Genomic DNA, 24965 nt, shown 5'->3' on the forward strand with positions numbered 1-24965 from the left:
CCCTCCCCTCGCCGCTCCCAGAAAGGCAGCAGCCCCCAGGTGCCCACCTCTCACCCCCTTTCCGGCCCCTCACCCAGTCCCTGCAGTCTCCTCCGGCTTTGGGGAGCGTTCTGCCCGCTCCCTCCACGTGCGAGCCCCGGGCAGTTAACCCCCCCTTCCCGGGACCCGCACCTCAAGCCCGGGCTCCTCCCACCTCTCCCAGGGCGCGCGCCCAGGGCACCTGGCCGCCCCTCCCCCGGCTCCGCTCCCTTACTCGCCCCCGCCCAGCGCGCCCGGCTCCGCGCCCACCCTCACCGCTTCCTCCCCCGCCCTTGCCCATCCGGGAGGCGGGGCCCGAGCGAGCGCGGCGGCGTGTCCAATGGGCGCTCGTCTTACTCTGGCCTCTCCCCCGCGCGGCCGCCAATCGCGGCGGGCGGTGGTGGTAATATTGTGGAGTGGAGTTTGGATGCCGCGGCTACCGCGGGCTGGAGCGGCGCGGCCGCGGGGGCTGCCCGGCTGTCTCGGGAAGGGGGCGTGAGGCGGCAGCGGCTGCGGAGACAGCGGAGGGAAAAAGGAAGAAAGGAAGGAGGAGGGCGGGGAGTCCTCGAGGAGGAGGTGGGATCCTCCAGTTCCTCACCTCTCGGCTGCGGAGGGCGGCGGGGAGGCGGCGCCGCCCCCTGCCCGCGGACTCCTCAGCTCACTGCAGCCGACCCGCCGGCTCCGGGCGCAGGCGAGGCTCCTGGGGCGGGAGCGGTGGCCGGGCGGCGCCGACCGCCATGGCGTTCCTCAAACTCCGCGACCAGGTAGGCGAGGGGCGGCAGGCCCGGGGGTGGGAGGGAAGGCGGGAGGAAGGGGGGGGCCGGCGGTGTGGGCCGCTGGGCGCCCGCTCGGCGGGGCGGTGCGAGGGAGGCGGGGGCGCCTCGGGGGTCGCGGCGGCCCGCCTGTCAGCGCAGCCCGGCCGGGGGAGCCCACGTGCCGCCTCCGTCCATCGCCGCCGGAGGGGCGGGTCCGCGCTCGCGCCGGGCGCCCGTGTCCGGGTCCGTGCCTCCTTTCCAGGTGAGGCCGGGGCCTAACAGGTGGCTTCCCGCAGCCAGGCGGGGCGCTGCCGGCGGCCGTGACCGAGGGTCACGACCTTGCTGACTTGTTGGCGTCGCCGGGTAGTTCGAGGCCGACTCTCTGGGTCAAAGGAGATTTTGCTCAGGGAGTAGTTATTCAACGTGCAAGTTCCCGCACTTGTTTTCTTCTGACATCTTGTGCACCATCTTGGTTACTTTTCTTGACTCAGGAAGAGCTGGTACAAGAATACCTGAAGTGCGGTAAAATGTCATGACTCTTGGATTGAGGAAATATTTTGTGTCTAGGAACGAAATCGCAACTGTATCAGAATGACTTGTACACCTGAAAACGTGGAACGATGGGTAACAAGGCTTTCAGGCGATGCAGAGGTTTCCAAACATCTGAATCAAAGGGAAATTAACGTGTGAAATATACCGAGTCACAGTAGACTTCTTAGTGCTGAAAATTTATCTTTGCCATTTGTTTTTCTGAACAGAAGATAGTGAACAGATTTGAAGGGAAGGTAATTGCACGTATTGGGAAACTATTCCGAAAGTGAGCTCCCCTTTTGAAAAACAGTGGGGGAAAAACTTGAGATATATTTTAAAATGTTGTCTCTTAGTGAATATTGTACCTTAAATTCTGAATCTAAGTAGTGTCATTTCATAAGTGACTTTTCTGTTTAGGCTGATGGCTGAACTTGTGTATCATTTGTATCAGGAAGTTTTTAGTTGGTGTTAACATCATCAGGACATGATACTTTGAAAAACTCTAGTGTTTAGTCAAGCTTATACTTTGTATTTCAAATTGTGGAATTGCATTGTCCAGTATGATAGCCACTAGCCACATGTGGCAACTTAAATTTAAATTAACTTTAATTTTATTATTTATTTATTTATTTTTGGTTGCATTGGGTCTTAGTTGCTGCACGCCGGCTTTCTCTAGTTGCGGCGAGCGGGGGCCGCTCTTCATTGCGGTGCACGGGCTTCTCATTGCAGTGGCTTTTTTTTTTTTTTTTTTGAAATTCACGTTCTTTTATTTATTTATTTATTTATTTATGAATGACTGTGTTGAGTATTCGTTTCTGTGCGAGGGCTTTCTCCAGTTGCGGCAAGTGGGGACCACTCTTCATCGCGGTGCGCGGGCGTCTCACCACCGCGGCCTCTCCTGCTGCGGAGCACAGGCTCCAGACGCGCAGGCTCAGCAATTGTGGCTCACGGGCCCAGCCGCTCCGCGGCATGTGGGATCCTCCCAGACCAGGGCTCGAACCCGTGTCCCCTGCATTGGCAGGCAGACTCCCAACCACTGCGCCACCAGGGAAGCCCTGCAGTGGCTTTTTTTGCTGCGGAGCACGGGCTCTAGGTGCGCGGGCTTCAGTAGTTGTGGCTCTCAGGCTCTAGAGCACAGGCTCAGTAGTTGTGCACAGGCTGAGTTGCTCCTTGGCATGTGGGATCTTCCCGGACCAGGGCTCGAACCCGTGTCCCCTGCATTGGCAGGCGGATTCTTAACCACTGCACCACCAGGGAAGTCCCTAAATTAACTTTAATTTTAAATAAAATAAATTCAGTTCTTCATTCCTGCTAGCCACATTTCAGGTGCTCCGTAGCCCTGCGTGGCTCTTGATTATAATATTGGACAGTACAGGTGTGGAGCATCTGTATCATCAGAAAGTTCTGTGGGGCAGCACTATTAAAGAATAACAGGTAAAGCATAAACCAATTCCTGTACAGATAACGCACGTTATACTCTTAATGGTGTGTAACGCAAGATCTAGGGTCTCCACTAATCTTTACCAATCTAATGGCACCTTGTGGTTCCGTAACTTATAGCTGAGGTAACAATTTTTGTTTTGTGTCTAGTCTTACACTTTTGAAGAAAGTTATTTGGATTATGTGTGTTAGAAATTTGGTGAACTTTTGGGAGAGCATCTCATTTCATTCACCGTCAGGTTTAAACAGAAACAGGATTGTATTTTCAGTTGGACATAGAATCCAATTGCACCTTTTCATTTGTGTATTTAGGAATTGCAGTTGTGAAACAATTGTGATGCTACTCCAGTTTCATATAATATCTATTAATACTCAGTGGTAAAGATGATATGTAAAATGTCACCTGTAAACTTGAAGGTATTTGGGCAAGTTAATGAAGTGGCATGGCTCAGAGGCGGGGGGAAGAACCTTGGGGTTTTCCTCTAATAAACTACTAAGTAATTGGCTCATTTGGTCTTTCTTTTGGAAGACATGTAGAAATGAGTTTGTTTTTGCCTGGAAGGGAATAGCTGCTTTTAGAAGTCATCTTATGTGTTGATATTTTATTAGCTGTTAAAAGCGATGGTACAAATGAAATGGAATGCAAATACTATTTTAACCTTTCCCATCTACAGGACAGGCAGTTCAGCTAGACGAATTATTTTATTTGGAGGAAAGGAGGAGATCTGTTTAAGTACACAGAATTTTAAAGCTGAAAGGTAGTTGACATAACTTTTAGCTCAGTCCTCATTTACACGAGCTAGGAGGTAGTAGAATCTACTTTTCTATGTTATTTCCATGTACACCCTGTATTTTGCTTTTTTCCATCTTTTTAAATACAGTCTATTACGTAGAAGCCAAACGTGGGTAGGGGTTGTTTTTCTTTGTGCACATAAGCATCAGGGGGGTTCTAGATGGTTTAAACATAAAATCAGTGAGTAAATAAAGCAGTTTGTTTTCATATCCAATCAATGACAATGAGTAAGGCAGCTTTCCCTCATTTTGTGCCAACACCAATATGGGGGTAAGAAGTTACTACTGTGCTATTTTCTATTAGTAGGTGAAAATAACTTTCAATTGTAAATGAAATGAAAAGAATTTGTTTCCTGTTTGTAGGAAATGTCCCTGGATTTTTTCCCCCCACATAAAAGTGTTTATAACAGCACGAATCTGTAACAGTTGCAGGGTTTTATTCAACAGGTGTCACTGTCAGGTTTTTTCTCTTTGCAGTTACTGAAAATGTAATCATACATGGTTACATTTAAAATTTATTTTCCGGCTTTATTGAGATATTATTAATATATAACATATGTAAGTTTAAGGTGTACGGCTTTGATTTTATACATGTATATATTGTGAAATGCTTACCACAGTAAGTTAGTTAACACTTCCATCCCCTCATGTAATTACCATTCATGTGTGTGTGTGTATGTGTGTGTAGATAACATTTAAGATCTACTTCTCTTAGCAGCTTTCAATTATGTATATATAATAGAGCATTGTTAATTATAGTCACCATGCTGTGCATTAGATCCCCAGATCTACTCATTTTATAGCTGGAAATTTGTACCCTTAGACCAATTACAGGCTTACATTTTATCAGCAGTGGTTCATAGTATACCCTAATAAGAAAGGTAGATGGTCTTTGTTTGGTTCAGGGGTAACAAACTCACAACTGGGGAGCTAAATGGCAGCTGATACTTGGCTTCAGTATCTAGGACACAATAGGGAGTGATGGAGATCATGGCAAATAGCAGGTATGTTAGCTGCTGCTCAGCCCCAGGCCATTGTTTCTGTGCAGGTGTGCCTAGTATTTTTAGAACTCCAGTTTTTTGTAGGAAGCCAGAAATACAGATTCTTATGAAAAATTTCTGTTTATAAGTGTTGGCAAGTTGGTAGACAACACTGAGAAAAATTTAAAACCGTGGTTTTAAAAAGGGGGACCAGTTTATAACCACTAGTTTAGATCAGCTTGAGGAAACAAACTATTATAAAATTAGATTCCTATTAAAAAAGTTTTCTCTGAGATAAAATAGCCAAAATGGTCATAAACTTAAAAAAAATTGAGATGTAATTTGCATACCATGCAATTCACCCTTATAAAATGTTCAGTAGTTGTTAGTATATTCACAAAATTGTACAACCATTACCACTATCTAATTCCAGAACATTTCCATCACTCCAGAAAGCCATTAGCCGGACTTTCCTGGTGGCGCAGTGGTTAAGAATCCACCTGTCAACGCAAGGGACCCGGGTTCGAGCCCTGGTCCAGGAAGATCCCACATGCCATAGAGGAACTAAGCCTGTGCGCTACAACTACTGAGCCTGCGCTTTAGAGCCCATGCTCCACAACAAGAGAAGCCACCTCAATGAGAAGCCCGCGCACAGCAACGAAGACCCAACGCAGCCAAGAATAAATTAAAAAATAAAAAGAAAAAGTCTTTAAAAAAGCCATTAGCAGTCACTCCTTGTTCTCCCCTCCTCCTACCTCCTGGCAGTCACTAATCTACTTTCTATCTCTATGAATTTGCCTGTTATATTTCATATAAATGAAATCATACAATATGTGGCTTTTTATGTCTGACTTGTTTCACTTGGCATAATACTTCTAGCATGAATCAATTAGAAACTTTTATATCATGTTTAAGACTTTCTGAAAAAAAAGTTTCTATACTTTTGTGCTGTTTTATTGCCTCTGGTAGTGTGCATATGTATAGTCTGGATGTTGTTTTTTTCTGTTTTCTGAGTTGGTTTTATAACTCAAGTTAAACTTTGTTTGCAGTAGTACTAAAGTATAATAGTTTTCACATTTGGATTATTTTTGTGTAGGAGCCATCTTTGTGTTCCCTCCTGGGTTAATGGTCATTAGGTAAGAATTCTTGATATATTGAAGGTTTGTTTTTTTAGTTTTTTTTTTTTTTTGAACAAAGTTGGCATATCAACGAGTAGATATTGTATAGATGAGAATAAATCACTGTTTCAGATAGTAAGTTCTCACTTGTCAAGCATTCACTAAGGGTAGAGCATTATTTGACTTTTCAGTAGGAAAAAAACTAGATGATCCTTGAAAAATCTTATAATTGGGGATACAGAATGTATGAAATGCCTGAAAAACACTGATGCCCATATGCTCAAGTATTCCATATCGAGTATCTCCTTGCTTTGTGTTGGAGATTGTGGGGGACACAGGGTGCAGTAGCTACCATCTCTGCCCCTAAGAATCTTATTGGCTAGAAAATGAGCGAAGACATGCATAAATAAATGCACAGCGTCTGAGATACTTCACATGAAAAGGTTTATAGAAGTTGAGGAAAAACATGGAGCATATTCTTTGGAAATGTAACTAATATATAATTCAGAAATAAGTGTGTTCTATGTTTCTTGACTTTTTTTTTTTTGAATACTTTGTATAATACAGTGTAGACATGGAGTGCTCCACAAGAGATGGAGATAACATGATTTCAAATTCAGAAAGGATCAGATGATCTGATTGTAGGCAGAGGGAAACCCTCATGGCAAGGGAGGTATTTTAGGTCCACAGAAAGGGTTTGTTGAGAGCAAACATTTGGGCAGGAAAGCAACAAGAGGGAACCCAGAAAGCACGCCAGAAAAAGAGGATGGTATATTTCTGTTGGGATAGTTAGGAGATAGACCCAATTGGTGGGTGTAGTTGGAAAGGACTGGAGGTAGATTAGTTGAATTAACAGTGACTACATTATGAAGTACTTGGCATACAAGGTTAAGAAGTTTGGACGGATCGGTAGGTGATGGGAAGTCTAAGCTAGGCTGTGAAGAGCTTCAGGGCGAATGTGCATATATGTACTTCTCTCAAGAGGGTTCATAGTTTTATTAGATCTTCTGAGGGGCCCATGACACCCCAAAGTTAAATAACCGCTACATTACAGGTTTTAGAAGAGTAGATTATAAAAGACAAATAGGGACACCCAAGACTGGTTAGGTGGCTACTGCTGTAATTCAGAACATATGTAAAAACTGTTAATTTAGCATTAACTGAGTATATTAATTACTAAGCCAAAGTTTGAATGGAAATGAGTACATCTTTAAAGGATCCTTATAGCCGTAATAATGACTCACTTATGTGTACAATTATGTCTTATATTCATATAACAATTGATAATTTTTTTGTTGCGTAGTCCCAGTAGGGTCAATCACACATTAAAATGCAATTGAACATTGATTATGGTAGTGAAAAAAAACCAGATAATCCAAGTGGTTAGGTTTGGGTTGTATTAGGTTTTTCGGCATTTTATTTCCTTTTCATTTTTCTAGTCTAATGTAAAATTCATATACCTGGGCTAGACTGAGATGCCCCTGGAAAATGTTCTGTGCCTGGAGAAAATAGTTTAGGATTAAGCCTTTTTGTTCTGGATAATGTATCCTATGGACAGTTCAATCAAGCCAATCACTGAGTAATACTTCTAATTTAAAATGAAAATTAATGAAATCTCCAGTTATTTAAACCAATAATGTTTTAAAGCGTTACAGTATATTGTACACGATGATTAAAGTTCTCAAGTACTTTAGGTTTGATTTCTACTCCTGTCCCTAGCCCCAGTTCTTCGTTATACTATTAAGGGATTCATCTACCTTCCTTATGTGATACTGGTTTTAAGAAAAGTTGCCAGGATTCTTTGTGTATACTGGTTGTCATACAAAGCAAAGTCTAGATAGAATTACTACTCCCACAGCTAAAGTTCACTTTTGCGCAGTAAATTTAAGTTCAGATTCTTAATTGGTGATGGTTTCATCTTTGATTTGTTATAAAGTTAAAGGTATGTCTTTTCTACTCTTGCGGATTTAAGGTCACAGATAATATTAAAGCATGCAGCACAGGACAAGATATTTAAAAAGGGAAATTAGGAAGCAGTTTCTGACACAAATGCTGGTTCTGGAAGCCTAGAATGCAAGTTATTACAGTTGAACACTACATTTAAAAAAAAATTATTTATTTTTGGCTTCATTGGGTCTTTGTTGCTATGTGCTGGCTTTCTCTAGTTGTGGTGAGCGGGGGCTACTCTTCGTTGCGGTGCGCGGGCTTCTCATTGCAGTGGCTTCTCTTGTTGCGGAGCACAGGCTCTAGGCGCACGGGCTTCAGTAGTTGCGGCACGTGGGCTCCAGTAGTTGTGGCTTAAGGACTCTAGAGCGCAGGCTCAGTAGTTGTGGCGCACAGGCTTAGCTGCTCCACGGCATGTGGGATCTTCCCGGACCAGGGCTCGAACCCGTGTCCCCTGCATTGGCAGGCGGATTCTTAACCACTGCGCCACCAGGGAAGTCCTCTCTTTTCCTTTTGAGGGAACTCTCGGATTAAAAATGATGAAAGTCAGAAAGGACCTACTTAGCTATCTTTAGTATTGCATTTTTAAAAAATTAATTAGTTATATTTTATTTTTGGCTGTGTTGGGTCTTCGTTTCTGTGCGATGGCTTTCTCTAGTTGCGGCAAGCGGGGGCCACTCTTCATCGCGGTGCGCGAACCTCTCACTATCGCAGCCTCTCTTGTTGTGGAGCACAGGCTCCAGACACGCAGGCTCAGTAGTTGTGGCTCACGGGCCTAGTTGCTGCGCGGCATGTGGGATCTTCCCAGACCAGGGCTCGAACCTGTGTCCCCTGCATTGGCGGGCAGATTCTCAACCACTGCGCCACCAGGGAAGCCCCTTTAGTATTGTATTTTTATTGGTCTAAATTAATTAGGATAAAATCAGATAATTCAAACAGGACTTTGAAAGATTTTATGTATGTGTGTGGTGTGGATGTGTATGTAGATGGGTAAACAAAAGGCATCTATGTTGGATAGTTCTGTGAATGGTGAGAGGTTTCCCCCACTTTTTGAAAGCTTATATGCTAGGAGGTGTATAGTTCCAAGAGTGCCAGACTGGGTCATGCCAAGAGTGAGAATAGTGTCCCTGGGAGAACTTTATAAACAGTAAAGCAAGTGACATTCACATCCTGGAGAAATGGAGTTAGTTGGACTTCAGAGTTAAGAACAGCTGGCTTTTAAGGGATGTAAAAGCAAACTGCAGCATGAAGGGTGGGCAGTGGAGTTGAAGCCAGCTGAACAGATCGGAACAGCAGGTATAGTATTAGTCACACAGAGCCAGTAAGTAGCCTAATCCAAGGTATAGGCAGGTAGTTAGAAACCAGCATGTCTGTTAGTTGAATGATTCAAATAGAGAGGTCTGGAATCGAGAGACTTCAGTAGACGAGGGCTGGGGGCTGTAACCTTGCAGACATTCTCATTTGATACTGTAGCGGGGACAACAGAGGGAACATGGTAGTATTTCCCAACTTAGAAACTAGTCAGGAGTTGTAAATGAAAAGACAATACAGGTGTATTATAGAAATGTTTTGGAAGATTGTGTATATGTTAAGTAACGGTTAATCCACCTTGCTATTTTAAAGAAACTGTGAATTATTTTAAATAGCCTCTTAATAAAACGACTTATTTTTAATCTTTTATCATAAAGCTGAATTTCTATATATCATTTTCACGTAAATTTAGATATACTGACTTGACTGCTTAACTATTACAAATGATCAGCAATACATGGATTATTTTGTATGTTCTGATGTATTACTGGTTTAGAACCTTCTGTGTTTTGGCTATTGAATTATTGCTTTTAAAATGTTGCTAATCAACCTGCGTGTATTTTCTTTCCTTACTAGCAATGTTCCACCTATGACTCTAGATTCTATTATAGTCAAAAGAACTCCTTACCTGCTCACTTTCTAGTTTCCTCAAAGTCTTGGAGCCACAGTTTTGAACTTGGAATTCCTTTTGTCTGACCATAACTTCTTTCATCGTTGGTTGTCCCGTCTTTTCACCCACAATGAAGCTGAGCTTTGCTGTGTTGGAACCTATCTCACCTAGTTGGTTAAGTTCAATTTGGCCACAAACTGACCTCTTGAAAAGTCTTGACGTCCTGATTCGAGCAGTATTGGCTAGGGTAGTGTTTTCTGAAGTGTGGGACAGCTTTTCCTACTGGTGTGTTTCTTGAGATTTTACGGGGGTGACTGGTCTACTTGGACTTCCAGGTGTTGACCCACATTTCCTTGCTTCTAGTCTACTCAAGACTGTAGCCTGGTGTCCTGCTTCAGTCTCACTTTCCTCTGGCCTGTTTGGGGGTTTCCCAGCTCACTTCATTGTACCCTTTCGTATTAACCATCCCTACTCATCTTTCAGCTTTCATCTCTGTTTTTCCACCTCAGCCTCCTTTCTTAAATCCTGTGCCACCCTCAGTTCCTAACTTATACACACCTCAGTCTCTTCCCCTTCATCTCGGTCTGCTGCCTTTTGGAATTTGTCCTTCCTTTCCGTTCCACCCCTTCTCAGGCTGTGCCGTCTTCTCAGCAGGCCTTGACTCTCAGTGGGCACTTTACCCACAGTTCCTCCCATTGGCGCTGTTAATGTCAGTCTTACATTCTTATCCTCTACCTTTTCTACTCCTGTCTGTAGCCCCAGTATTACCCTCTCAGGTTATGCCTTCATTCTTTCCTGTGGCTTTGTTGGGCAAAAGAAGCAAATGACTTAAAGAAAAGGTTAAGTAAATATTAGTAGATGTCATTCATGTATATGGAAAATAATTATGATAGTCTTAATTAAATGTCTGGAATGCTGGAACATATACTTTTAATTCTGGCTCATTTATTTATTCCCTCTGTGACCTTGGGCAAGTTATTTCACTTAAGTTTCTGTTTCCTTGCCTAGAAAAGGGAGGTAGTTGTGTCTACCTTGCTGAATTGTTGAATTAAATGAGAGTGTGTAAAACCCCTGGCACAGAATTGGCACTTGATAAATGGCAGCCATTACTGTATTGAAATACTTTGGCTTGGGACTTTGCTCTTCCACTTTCTTTGCCCACCTTGGGCAAAGAAACTAAATCTGAGCTGGAGTTTGTTTTTAACATCTTTTGAGATATAATTCACAAAAGCTATACATTAAAATAATTTAATAATGTATAATTTAAATAATGTATAATTCAATGTGTTTTTTTGTTTTGTTTTTAGTAAACTCACAGGGTTGTGCAACTATCAACCACAATCTAATTTTGGAATATTTATCACCTCAAAAAGAAGCCCTGTGCCAATGAGCAGTTACTCCCATTACTCCTAACCTCCCCTCCTTTCTCTTAACCTTAGGCAACCACTAATTTACAGGTATACCTCAGAGATAGTGCAGGTTTGGTTCCAGACCACCACAGTAAAGCGAATATTGCAATAAAACAAGTCATGTGAATTGTTTGGTTTCCCAGTGCATGTAAAAGTTGTGTTTACACTGTACTGTAGTGTATTAAGTATGCAACAGCATTATGTCTTAAAAAAAAACAATGTACATACCTTAATTAAAAAATACTTATATTATTGCTAAAAAATGTGAACCATCATTTGACCATGCAGGGTTGCCACAAATCTTCAATTTGTGTAGATGTGTATTTTAATTTCGCTTGGGAAGATTCTTATGAGTTGCTGAATTGTATGGTAAGCTTCTGTTTAATGTTTTAAGAACAGCCAAGCAATGTAATCCCTTTTGTGTGTTGCTGGGTTTGGCTTGCTAATATTTTCTCTCTCTCTTCTTGTGATGTCTTTTTCTTTGGTATGAGGGTAATGCTGGTCTCATAGAATGAACTGGGAAGCGTTCTCTGCTCTCTTCTAGAAGAGTTTGTGAAGGATTTGTAGTATTTCTTCTTTAAATGTTTGCTAGAATTCACCAGTGAAGCTGTGTGGGCCAGGCCTTTTCTTCATGATAAACTTTTAAATTAGTAGTTCTGTTTCTTCACTTGTTATAGGTCTCTTCAGATTTTCTATTTCCTCTTGAGTCAGTTTTGGTAATTTGTGTCTTTCAGGGAATTTTTTCATTTTATCTAAGAGATCTAATTTGTTGGCATAAACTTGTTAAAATATTCCCTCATAATCCTTTTAATTTCTCTAAGGTCGGTGGTGATGTACCCCTTTTTATTCCTGATTTTAGTAATTTGTCTTCATTATTTTTTTCCTCAGTCTAGTTAAAGGTTTGTCAGTTTTATTGGTCTTTTCAAAGAACCAACTTCTGGTTTTATCGATTTTTTTCCCCCTATTTTTATCTTTTCTATGGTATTGATTTTTTCCTCTAACATAATTTCTTTCCTTCTGCTTACTTTGGATTTAGTTTGCTTTTTTCTGATTGCTTAAGCTGGAAGCTTACTTGAGGTCTTTCTTTTCTGATATCGGTGTGTACAGCTATAAATTTCCTTTTAAATAATACTGTGTTAACTATCCTATAAGTTTTGATATGTTTTGGTTTTGTTTTCAGTCAGTTCAAAATACGTTCTAACTAAAAAGTTCCCTTGTGATTTTGTGCTTGACCCAAGTGTTCTTTAGAAGTGTCTTGTTTAATATCCAAACATTTGTGGATTTCCCAAATTTTTTGGTTTTTTTCTAATTTAATTCCATTGTGATTGGGGAATATTATTTAAATTCTTTGTCTTTTCAGTTCTTTTAAATTTGAGACTTTTAGTAGCTACTAAAAGTAGCTACTTCCTTGCAGGCATAAAATATTTACAAATTTGTGACAGAGTTACACACAGTTTGTGGAGTGGGAACCATGGGAGCAGACTGTGAAGTTTGTGAAGCATCCATTTGAGAACCACTGTTACAGAATGAACAGGTTGCTCCTGTGTGTGTGTGTGGAATGGAGTGTGTATTGAAACATTAGATAAACATCTTCTGGCATCTGAACATTTTTTCTGATTCTTAAAGGCTGGGTATGTATAAGTGGTACCTTTTAGTAGTTTTGATGTGACAGAAGTGTTTGATCTTTTTCTTATTTGATACTCAAAACTGTATTTATTTTTGAAGTATAGTTGATTTACAATGTGTTAGTTTCTGGTATACAGCAAAGTGATATATATATATATTCTTTTCCATTATGGTTTATCACAGGATATTGAGTATAGTTCCCTGTGCTATACAGTAGGACCTTGTGGTTTATCTATTTTATATATAGTAGTGTGTATCTGTTAATCCCAAACTCTTGATTTGTCCCTCCCCCACCTCCTTTCCCCTTTGGTAACCATAAGTTTGTTTTCTTGTTTGTTTTTTTAATTTATTTTATTGACGTAGCGTTGATTTACAATGTTGTGTTAATATCAGAGAGTGATTCAGTTACACCTATATATACATTTTTTTAATATTCTTTTTCATTATGGTTTATCACAGGATATTGAATGTAGTTCCCTGTGGTATACAGTAGGTCCTTGTTTATCCATTCTATATATGTAATAGTTGGCATCCATAAGTTTGTTTTCTATGTCTGAGTCTGTTTCGTAAATAAGTTCGTTTGTGTCATATTTTAGATTCCACATATAAGTGATATCATATGGTATTTGTCTTTCTGACTTAACTTCACTTAGTATGTTAATCTCTTGGTCCATCCATGTTGATGTAAATGGCATTATTTCATTCTTTCTTATGACTAATATTCCACACCTTCTTTACCCATTCATCTGTTGATGGAAATAGTGCTGCTATGAACATAGGGGTGCATGTATCTCTTTGAATTATAGTTTTCTCCACATATATGCCCAGGAGTAGGATTGCTGGATCATATGGCAACACTAGTTTTAGTTTTCTAAGGACTCTCCATACTGTTCTCCATAGTGGCTGTACCAATTTACATTCCTACCAACAGTGTTAAGAGGGTTCCCTTTTCTTCATACTCACAACTTTTTTTTAACCATAGAGAGGATATATAAGAGGTCTTTGTTTTGATTGTTGTTTTTTGGGGTTTTTTGTTCCTTTTGTTTGTTTGTTTTTGCTTCTTAGGAAAAATTGAAGAGCAGAAAACTTACTTATTCCAGGTTTTTGGTACCAGTTTTTCACAGAAGTATAAAATGAGAGGAAGAGAAGTCCCCTCCCTCAGTCTTGCCAGATTTTGTTGTGAACAATCCTTGTGACTGTCACCTTGTCAGTGGATGTTTTTTTCCTTTGAATGACTTCTGCAGGAGGCAACTTTTTTTTTGGACTATTCTCTGTTATTGCCTGCGTTTGCGTTTAGGAGTGCAGGATCTTTCCCCCGCATTTATAAAATCATTAAACTGAACCATTTTCAAAAGTTTGACGTAGTGTTTTCATTGAACTCATGGAAGTTAGAATTGAAGCTGTGAGAGAATTTACCTATTTAGTCTTGAGCTTATAATTTCCCAAAGAGTAAGGGCCACAGTTTTGCCCAGTACTAAACACGTAACAAGAAATTTAGGCATGTAATTTATATCATAGGCTTCCTGAATACTAAAATGCAAAAGAAACATTTTCACCTACCGCATTCAATACTTTGTTACTATCTACTGATATTGGTGAGAATGCAGGAAATTGGTTCCATTACACTGTTTTATTTCCCTGTGGTTCTATCTGAAATAATTCTCTTTATATGACTATATTTATGGTCTGTCTCCCACTACTGGAATGTGCACTCTAAGAGGGCAGGGACCGTGTCTGTTATTTACTGCTGTATCCCCATCACCTACAATAATGCTTTGCATATAGTGGACATTCAGATAATTGCTGGATGAGTAAAGAATTCTGATTAGGTGTATCTGAGACAGGACCCTGATACCTACATTTTTTAAAAAAAACATCTCAGGTTATTTTGATATGCACTCCCAAGGCTGAGAAACACTGGCCTATTTTCCTTCTCTGACATGCAGTAATGTGCATAAGGTACAGAAAAAATATATATATATATATATATATATATATATATATATATATATATATATATATCCTTACTAAAAGATCATTACTAGAGGCTTTCTCCGCTCTTGAAATTGGGAAAACCTGACTGAGTTCCCTAGAAAGAAGAGTTTAATTCAGTATTGTTTTCCAAGTATTGCTTGCAGATAAGACTCAGAATGGACAGTTGCTTTCCACCATCAGATAATTAAATCTAGGAGTGGTGAGAAGAAAGAGCTAGAATGGAATTTATTACCCCCCCACCCCCCATTTTTAACAACAACAAAAGGCAAGGTCAGGCTTCCTAGATGACTTCTCCAAAACAGTGATTTTCAGTGGTGGGGGATGGGATTTCTCTAATGACTGGGGACATTTTTGATTGTCATAACTGGGGAGGGGGAAAGGATACTACTGGTATCTATTGGATAGAGGCCAGGGGTGGTGCTAAACATCCTACAGTGAACAAGAAGACATCCACCCGCAACAAAGAACCACCTGCTCTACAGTGTCAGTATTGCAGAGGTTGAGAAACCCTGCTTTAAACAAGCCGCTTGGAGAAAACATTAGTAGTTAATGTTGAGTTTGGCAGTTATGAATGCATGGAGCCTGTGTGTGTGTCTGTGTGTGCTCGCGCATGCACACATACCCGTTTTTGGCCCTGGGCAAAACTGGATGTCTGTGTAGAGAAACCTGTATATATGTACAGGAAGACCTTGTTTTATTGTGCTTTTCTTTGCTTTACTGCGCTTCGCATATATTCTGTTTTCTGCACCTTGAAGGTTTGTGGCAACCCTGTGTCAGGCAAGTATGTTGGCGCTGTTTTTCCAACAGCATTTGTTCACTTGGTGTCTCTGAGTCACATTTTGGTAATTCTTGCAATATTTCAAACTTTTTCATTATTTTATTTGTGATGGTTATCTGTCATCAGTGATCTTTGATGTTACTGTAACTGTTTTGGGGTACCATGAACCGTGCCCGTATCAGACGGTGAACTTAATCCATAAATGTGTGTGTTCTGACTGCTCTCTCTCCCTCTCCTCTGGCCTCCTTATTCCCTGAGACACAACAATACTGAAATTAGGCCAATTAATAAATAGCCCTACTAATGGTCTCTAAGTACTTGTTGAAATGAAGAGTCACACAACTCTCACTTTAAGTCAAAAGCTAGAAATGATTAAGCTTAGTGAGGAAGGCATGTCAACAGCCCAGATAGGCTGAAAGCTAGGCCCTTTGAAACAATTAGCCAAGTTGTGAATGAATGCAAAGGAAAAGTTCTTGAAGGAAATTAAAAGTGCTACTCCAGTGAACACACAAATGATAAGAAAGCAAAACAGTCTTACTGCTCATATGGAGAAAGTTTTGTTTTTTAAATTGAGGTATAGTTGATATACAGTATAAGTTTCAATCAGCATAGTGATTCACAATTTTTAAAGGTTATACTCTATTTTACAGTAATTATAACATATTGGTTATAGTCCCTGCGTTGTACAATATATCCTGTAGTTTATTTATTTTATTTATAGTAGTTTGTACTTCTTGACATAGAGAAAGTTTTAGTGGTCTGGATGGAAGATCAAACCAGCCACCACATTGCCTTAAACCAAAGTCTAATCCAGAGCAAGGCCCTAACTCTCTTCAATTCTGTGAAGGCTGAGAGAGGTGAGGAAGCTGCACAAGAAAAGTTTGAAGCTTAGCAGAGGTTGGTTCATGAGGTTTCAGGCAAGAAGCCATCTCCATAACATGAAAGTGCAAGGTGAAGCAGTGAGTCCTCACGTAGAAGTTGCCACAAATTATCTAGAAGATTTAGCTAAGGTAATGAAGGAAGCTACACTAAACAATAGAGTTTTGATGTAGGTGAGCAGCATTCAGTTGGAAGAAGATGCCATCTAGGACTTCATAGCTGCAGATGAGAAGTCAGCACCTGGCTTCAGAGCCTCAAAGGATAGGCTGACTCTTGTTAGGGGCTAATGCAGCTGGTGACTAAGTTGAAACCAGTGCTTGGATTCTGAAAATCCTGGGGCCCTTAAGAATTATGCTCTCTACTCTGCCTGTTCTCCGTAAATGGAACAACAAAGCCTGGATGACAGCACATCTGTTTAAAACATGGCTTACTGAATATTTTAAGCCCACTGTTGAGACCTGTTCCTCAGAAGAAAAGATTCAAGATGACTGCTCATTGACAATGCATCTAGTCACCCAAGCGCTCTGAGGGAAATGTATCAATACAGTGAGATTCATGTTGTTTCCATACTTGCTAACACAACATCCATTCTGCAGCTCAAGGAATAATTTTGACTTTCAAGTCTTATTATTTAAGAAATACATTTTGTAAGGATATAGATGCCATAGATAGTGATTCCTCTGATGCCTGTGAGCAAAGTCAATTGAAAACCTTCTGAAAAGGATTCACCATTCTAGATGACGTTAAGAACATTCATGATTCAGGGGAAGAGGTCAAAATATCAACATAGAAGTTTGGGAGAAGTTGGTTCCAGCCCTCATGGATGACTTTGAGGGGTTCAAGACTTCAGTAGAGGAAACAACTGCAGATGTGGTGGAAACAGCAAGAGAACGAGAATTAGACGTGGAGCCTGAAGATGTGGCTGAATTGCTGTAATCTCATGATAAAACTTTTAACAGATGAGTTACTTACTATTTATGGGTGAGCAGAGAAAGTGGTTTTTTGAGATGAAATCTCCTGGTGAAGAAGCTGTGAAGCTTGAAATATTGAAAGTATATAAACAATTTTTCACTTTTAATTTTGAATAATGCACCAACTATAAATAACCCCCATAAACAAAACTCTTTGAGTTCCTCAATAATTTAAAGGTGTGAAGGGGTCCTGAGGCCAAAATTTTTTTGAACAGATGGTGTCCTGAGATTGGTTCCTCAGACACTGTTGAACCTATGTTTGTGTCTCTTGTTGGTTTAGGCTTCCATAGACTAGAAGATTTAAATTCCTTGGGCTTTGATAGAAAGTTCTGGCTTTTTATTTTGACCTGAGTATGTTTTTAATGTATAAAATGTATAGCAGAATTTTCAAAGGTTAAATTTTGAGTTCATAGGGCTACAAAAGCATTATTTGTAGATTAGATGAGTGGAGAATTATATCTGGAAGAATGACAAAAAGAATCACAGGAAGTGGTAAATTATTTTGGAGAGGTTACAATAGACAAATGATTGTGGAAAAAGTGTCATTTTATGAGAGTCTTAGAGAAAAATTATGAATAGGTTTAGCAAACACCTTAAGTATAAGAGACTGCATCCCCGTAAAAAAGGGGATATGATAGGAGCATTTTAATTTTTAAACACACACACTAGAGCTTTATCTAACCATAAGAAATAATAGGCTTTCTGTTTCCTTAAACACTGAAATAAGCTCTGTAGGTTTGAGTGAATTGTTGGTAGGTTACTATGTTTAAGGCAACATTTAGGAGAACCATACTGAAAGTGATTTAGAGGAAAAGAGACTTTCCATAGATATTTTCTTATCTATATAAAATAATTAGCATTACCCTGATTTATTAGAGGCCTGGTCTTAGTTAAGCCTTTGTAAAGGGTAAGTTTGGCTTGTGACCTAAACAGTATCTTTGGGGTCAACGAATAAGTGTTGCGTGGTGTGCAAACATGTGGAAGATCCAGAAGAAATCAGGGAGAAAAACTTGTCAAGAGTTGAGTTAAAAACTTAAAGACAGTGATCTTTTCCCCCTAGATATTAATATTTTGGTTAACCTGATTTTGTAAATGTTATTTTTCTGTGTAGCATTTTAATCCCTAGGAGGCTCGTAATCCTTTGAAGTGACCCATAGTCATTTCATAGTGGGGATTAGGAACTAGATTGTTAGGAAAGACCACAATTTGTTTTTTCTCAAATTCTAATACAGATAATACTTTAGCATTAATACTTGTATACTTAATTTTCACTAGTTAAATGTGAGGAAGTTTTCTATCTTTAAAAACTTGCCTTGAAAAAGATTTTTTTCCTAATCACCAATGTACTTTTTTTGAAACGTGTAAGTAGATATAGTTACCTTTTAAAATTCCATGTTAAATTTTTTTTTAGATCAAATAATTTAAACATATTCCTATTCTATCTGAACAATAACATGATATATTTAGGGGCATAGGTCTTCATAAATGTTTTTTTGTGTATGATAGAATTCATCAGAATACTATTTTACCACTGGTGTTAAAAAATATTTCTCATTCTAAAATTAATCAAACAAAAATATATATTACTCTAAACTCCTATTCATTTATATAAAAGCAAAAAGTTATTTTTCTATTCATTTTTCATTATGGTAAAATTAACATACATAAAATTTATCATTTTAATCATTTTAAGGTGTGCGATTCAGTGACACTAAATACATTCACATTGTTGTGCGACCATCACCACCACCCATCTCCAGAACTTTTTTTATCTTCACACGTTGAAACTCTGTACGTATTAAACATTAACTCCCTATACTGTTTATCCCCCAACCTCTTACAAACACCAGGCATCATTCTGCTTCCTGTAAGTGGATCATACAATATTTGTCCTTTTGTGATTGACTTATTTTACTTAGCATAATGTCTTCAAGTTTCATCCATGTTGTAGCATGTGGCAGAATATCTTTTTTAAGGCTGAATAACATTCCACTGTATGTATATGCCACATTTTAAAAATTCATTAATCCATCCACAGACAGTTGGATTGCTTTCTAAGTGTCCATTAGGCTCTTGTGAGTAGTGGTGCTGTGAACATGGGTAAGTACGTACCTGTTTGAGACCCTACTTTCAGTTTGTTTGGATATATCCCCAGACGTGGAATTGCTGGATCATATGGTAATTCTGTGTTTAATTTTTTGAGGAAATGCCATATTGTAATTGTGCATTGACGACTGTACCATTTTACATTCTCACCAACAACACATAAGAGTTTCAATTTCTCTGCACCTCACCAACATTTGTTATTTTCTACCTGTTTTTTTGTTTTCTTTATAATAGCCATTCTGATATGTGTTAAGTGTTATTTTGCAGTTTTTTTTTTAAAAAAATTATTTATTTATTTATTTTTATGGCTGTGTTGGGTCTTCGTTTCTGTGCGAGGGCTTTCTATAGTTGCGGCAAGTGGGGGCCACTCTTCGTCGCGGTGCGCGGGCCTCTCACTATCGCGGCCTCTCTTGTTGCGGGGCACAGGCTCCAGACGCGCAGGCTCAGCAATTGTGACTCACGGGCCTAGTCGCTCCACGGTATGTGGGGTCTTCCCAGACCAGGGCTCGAATCCGTGTCCCCTGCATTGGCAGGCTGATTCTCAACCACTGCGCCACCAGGGAAGCCCTATTTTGCAGTTTTGATTTGTATTTTCTCAGTGATTAACGATATTAAGCATCTTTTCATGTGCTTATTGCCATTTGTATATCTTTGGGGAAATGTCCGTTTTTTAATTGGGTTGTTTTCATTTGTTACTGGTTTGTAGTTCTTTATCTATTCTGGATATTAATCCTTCATCAGACACATGATTTCCAAATATTTTCTCCCATTCTGTAGGTTACCATTTCACTGCATTTATAGTGTCCTTTCATGCACAAATGCTTTTAGTTTTTATTAAGTTCAGTTTATCTACTTTTTCTTTTGTTGCCTGTGCTTTTGGTGTCATGTCCAAGAAATCATTGTTAAATTCAGTGTCATGAAGCTTTTCCCATTTTCTTCTAATAGTTTTATAATTTTAGCTCTTGTGTTTAGGTCTTTAATCCATTTTGAGCTGATTTTTGTATATGGTGTAAGGTAAGGGTCCAACTTCATTTTTTTGCATGTGGATATCCAGTTTTTCCAAAACCATTTGTTGAAAAGACTGTCTTTTCTCCTATTGAATGGTCTTGGGACCCTTGTTGAAATCTGTGGACCATATATATGTGAGGGTGTATTTCTGGGCTTTGTTCTGTTTCATTGGTCTATATGTTTGTCTTTATGGCAGCTCCACACTGTTTCGATTATTGTAGCTTTATAGTAAGGTTTTTTTTTTCTTTTTTTTTTTAAATTTTATTTATTTTATTTTTGGCTGTGTTGTGTCTTTGTTGCTGCACACAGGCTTTTCTCTGGATGTGGCGAGCAGGGGCTACGCTTCATTGTGGTGCACAGGCTTCTCATTGTGGTGGCTTCTCTTGTTGCGGAGCACGGGCTCTAGCCGCGCGGGCTTCAGTAGTTGTGGCTCACAGGCTCAGTAGTTGTGGCTCGTGGGCTCTAGAGCACAGGCTCAGTAGTTGTGGCACACGGGCTTAGTTGCTCTGTGGCATGTGGGATCTTCCTAGACCAGGGCTTGAACCCGTGTCTCCTGCATTGGCGGGCGGATTCTTAACCACTGCGCCACCAGGGAAGCCCTGTTTTTTTCTTAATTTATTTGTTTTTCACTGCATGGGGTCTTCATTGTTGCATGCGGGCTTTCTCTAGTTGTGGTGAGCAGGGGCTACTCTTCATTTTGGTGCGTGGGCTTCTCATTGCGGTGGCTTCTCTTGTTGTGGAGCACAGGCCGTAGGCTTTGGTAGTTGCAGCATGTGGGCTCAGTAATTGTGGCACACAAGCTCTAGAGCTCAGGCTCAGTAGTTGTGGTGCATGGGTTTAGTTGCTCCACAGCATGTGGGATCTTCCCAGACCAGGGCTTGAACCCATGTCCCCTGTGTTGGCAGGTGGATTCTTAACCATTGCACCACCAGGGAAGTCCCTGTAGTAAGTTTTAAAGTAAGGAAATGTGAAACCTCCAAATTTGTTCTTTTTTTTTTTTCAAGATTGTTTTGGCTATTCAGAGTTCCTTGAGATTCCGTATGAATTTTAGGATGGATTTTTAATCTGTAAAAAGACATTTTTGGGATTTTGATAGGGATTATATTGAATCTGTAGATTACTGTGTGTAGTATGGACATTTTAACAATATTAAGTCTTCCAATCCATATCTTTCCATTTCTTTGTTTCTTCTTTAATTTCTTTTAGCAGTGTTTTATAGTTTTCAGCATACAAGTCTTTTGCCTCCTTGGTTAAGTTTGTTCCCAGGTATTTCATTCTTAATGCTGTTGTAAATGGAATTGTCTTCTTAATTCCCTTTTCAGTTTGTTAGTGTATTAAAAAACCCTGATTTTTGTGTGTTGCTTCTGTATTCTGCAACTTTGCTGAATTCATTTATTAGTTTTAATATTCTTTTTGTTTGTGGACTCTTTAGGGTTTTCTACATATAAGATTATGTTGTTTGTGAACAAAGGTAATTTTACTTCTTCCTTTCCAGTTTGGATATCTTTTCTTTTTCTTGCCTATTAGTTTTAATAGATGGAGAGATAAAATAGGAAATGGTATTAGATGATTTAGAAATCTGTTTATCTGAGGCTTTACTATGGAAAATGTATCTTGAAAGTTTTTCATGCTATTCCATGGAAACTGGGGAACTTAAGTGATAAAGATAGTCTGCATTGCAAAGAAAATTTAACTCACAGCTTCTAGATTTATAATAGGTTTTTGTTTGTTTGTTTTTGTTTTTTGCTATCTCAGAAAGCCTAATCACAGATGCAGTTTTCTTCTAGTCCTTGACATTGTGCATGCTTTTTGTTTTTTTCTGCTTGCTTTTGAAGGTAGTTGTTAGCATTTAATTATTCTTTGGAGTTTTGGTTTTTGTTGTTATAGATATTTGTATAAGAGATGCCTGTAACCGACATTAGAGATATATAAAATGTAAAATCGTTAAAAACAGGTGGTACTCTGGAAATAAACTTTAATCATTTAGGTCAGATCTTAAGATGAGAGGACTGAGGCCTGGAGAGGACGTTAACTTGTACAAGATTATACAGTTATTATCAGAGTCAGGACTAAACCGCTTCGGTGATTTTTTTCTCATTCTTTCTGTCTACTTGAATCATTGATTACTGCAACAGCCTTTTAACTGTCTTTATGGACTTTAGACTCATCCTTCAATCTGTTCTTGCTACTGGATCCAAAGCATAATACTTCTAAAATATGGACAGTTATATCAGTGTGTTTTTTCAGTTATTAACCATTATCTTTAGGGTAATATTAGCATTAAATATAGCTAAGTCCATTACTTGGGTTGTCTGATTTAATACTTTGAACAGTTCTTTGCTGTTAATTATCCCAGTTTTATAGATGAAGAAATTGAGACCAGGACTAATTTCAAAGTTTATGTTCCTAGGCACTATATTATTACTACTTAAGTAAGGCATTCAAGACTCCTTGTGTTGTTGCTCCTATCCACTTCTCTTGTGTTCAGTTGACATTTTTTTAAAATTAATTAATTAATTTATTTATTTAGGCTGTGGTGGGTCTTCGTTTCTGTGCGAGGGCCTTCTCCAGTTGCGGAGAGCGGGGGCCACTTTCACTGTCGCAGCCTCTCTCGTTGCGGAGCACAGGCTCCAGACGCGCAGGCTCAGCAGTTGTGGCTCACTGGCCTAGTTGCTCCGCAGCATGTGGGATCTTCCCAGACCAGGGCTCGAACCCGTGTCCCCTGCATTGGCAGGCGGACTCTTAACCACTGCGCCACCAGGGAAGCCCCTTCAGTTGACATTTTTAACTGTAAATTCCTTGAAGGCAGATATCATGTCGCAGACCAAGCAGTTGCCTGATACATAGCAAATATTTGGTAAACGTTGAATAAAGTTTAAGTAGTGAGTGAATGGCACAGGATAGTGAGCCTAGCCCAGTGTGAGAAGACATGAATATTACATCTGAAAGAAAAGATTCCTCTGACTGGCCATGGTCAGTAAAGGTCAGTCTTTGGGTTAAAGAACAGAATGAGGGAAATGAAATCCAGAGAGATGATTAAAGATAGCAGGTATTTGTTCTTGACTTAAATTAATTATATTTTGGGGTTGTAAGAACTTGAAAATGAATTCTCTAAATAACTTTTTATGTTTTCAGGCCTGGTGGAGTTAAGTAGAGAGGCATCTGAAGACTTGAGACAGGGAAAGGTTACTCCATTTTTTAGAAAGGGGAAGAAGGAAGATTGTAGAGCTTGATGTGGCTCTCAGGTGAGATTCTAGAGTAGATTATTTAAAGAATTACTTGTTTCCAGGAGAGATGAAGTACTAAACATTAAGAATTAGCCTGAATTCATTAAGAACAAACCAAAACAGCCTAACTTTTCTTTTTGTGCATGAAACCTCCTATCTTCAGTGAATTGCACGAGATTTACAGATTACTCATCACATTTGCAGATGGCACAGATACAGGAGGGATAGTGTGTTAGCTGGGATGGGCTAGATTTTGCTGTAGTGATAACCTCTAAATCTCAGTGACTGAAAAAGTAAAAGAGATTTATTTATTGCTTATATCACATGTCTGTTCTCAGGTCAGCAGGGTTCTCTGCTTTGTGTTGTTCTCATGCAGGAACCCAGTCTGGAGTTTCTGCCTTCTGGAATGTTGCTTGTACTTGTGGTACCAGAGAGGGAACATGATGAATGGCATATCAGGCTTCAAAGCCTCCGTCACACATCACTTCAGCTCACTTTTAACTGATCAAAGCGGGGTGACCACACCCAGCCCGGGTGTTTGTGGGGCAGGGAAGTATAATCCTACCATAATTTGGAAGGAAGAGACCCAGAAATATCACTGAACATCAGTGTTGACTCTCTGAGATAGTGAGCACTTTGGATGACAGGTTAAGGAACTAAGAGGATTGAGCTTGGTAGGCTGATGTGATCAGCTGAATCAGACAAAGGGAAAGTGAAGAGGGAGAATTTTAAGAGCCTGTCCTTCCTTCCCAAAACTGATCCCAATAGAATACTGTTGATGGAAGGGGCTGAGGGGTGCAGCTTGCTAGCTTTATCAGCACATGTGGCACAAAGAAGTGTAGTGGTTGGTGCAAGGGAAATGACAAGGAGGCCTCAATTCTGACTTACTCCATATGCCCAGCTTACCACATTTCTGGATATAGGTGCTTGTTCAGATGGGAGATACACTTGAAATCATGTGATGTGGATGACTGAAGCAAACAGGAATGTGCAGTTGGGAAAATTCACCTGGGCAGGGGAGTGGGAGGCATCACGGCTGCCTCAAATATTTGGAGGCCTACTATGCGGAAGCAGGAATGGACTTTTATCATATGTCACACTAAGGAACTAGTGGATGGAAACTATAGGAAGTGATTTAAGCTCAGTGAAAGCAAGCTGCTAGTTTAGAGGTGGTGTAGAATACTTCTTCCTGGAAATAATCAGGCATCAGGTTGATTCCCCTGAAATTCTGTGACTTTCAATGACGGAAGAATGCCTGTTTTATGCTAAGAACTTTCATAAACACTTAATATGAGTATGTGAACATTTATGTGATTATTTCTAACTTCACTGGTGGAAAAAGTGAGATATAATGAATTAGTGATCTATTAAAACATTTTTATCTTGATGCCTATTATGTACTAGACCTCTGCTAGGGACTTTATGAATTTTTTTTTTCTAAATCTTACTTCAGTCTCATTTTATACA

General features: G+C 39.7%; 1 protein-coding gene across 4 annotated transcripts in view; it reads left to right on the forward strand.

Moving 5' to 3' along the window:
- Positions 1-413: 413 nt before the first annotated feature.
- The window catches only part of ANKRD28 (ankyrin repeat domain 28), a 176676-nt gene continuing 152124 nt past the window's right edge, over positions 414-24965 (forward strand). For all 4 annotated transcript variants that reach the window (XM_057545192.1, XM_057545194.1, XM_057545193.1 and 1 more), the window contains exon 1: positions 414-782. In XM_057545192.1, the coding sequence (XP_057401175.1) occupies positions 756-782 (27 nt within the window). In that variant the 5' untranslated portion in view covers positions 414-755. The remainder of the gene's footprint in view (positions 783-24965) is intronic.

The sequence above is a fragment of the Balaenoptera acutorostrata genome, chromosome 4 (genome assembly GCF_949987535.1).
Source record: "Balaenoptera acutorostrata chromosome 4, mBalAcu1.1, whole genome shotgun sequence".
In the NCBI taxonomy this organism is placed as follows: Eukaryota; Metazoa; Chordata; class Mammalia; order Artiodactyla; family Balaenopteridae; genus Balaenoptera; species Balaenoptera acutorostrata.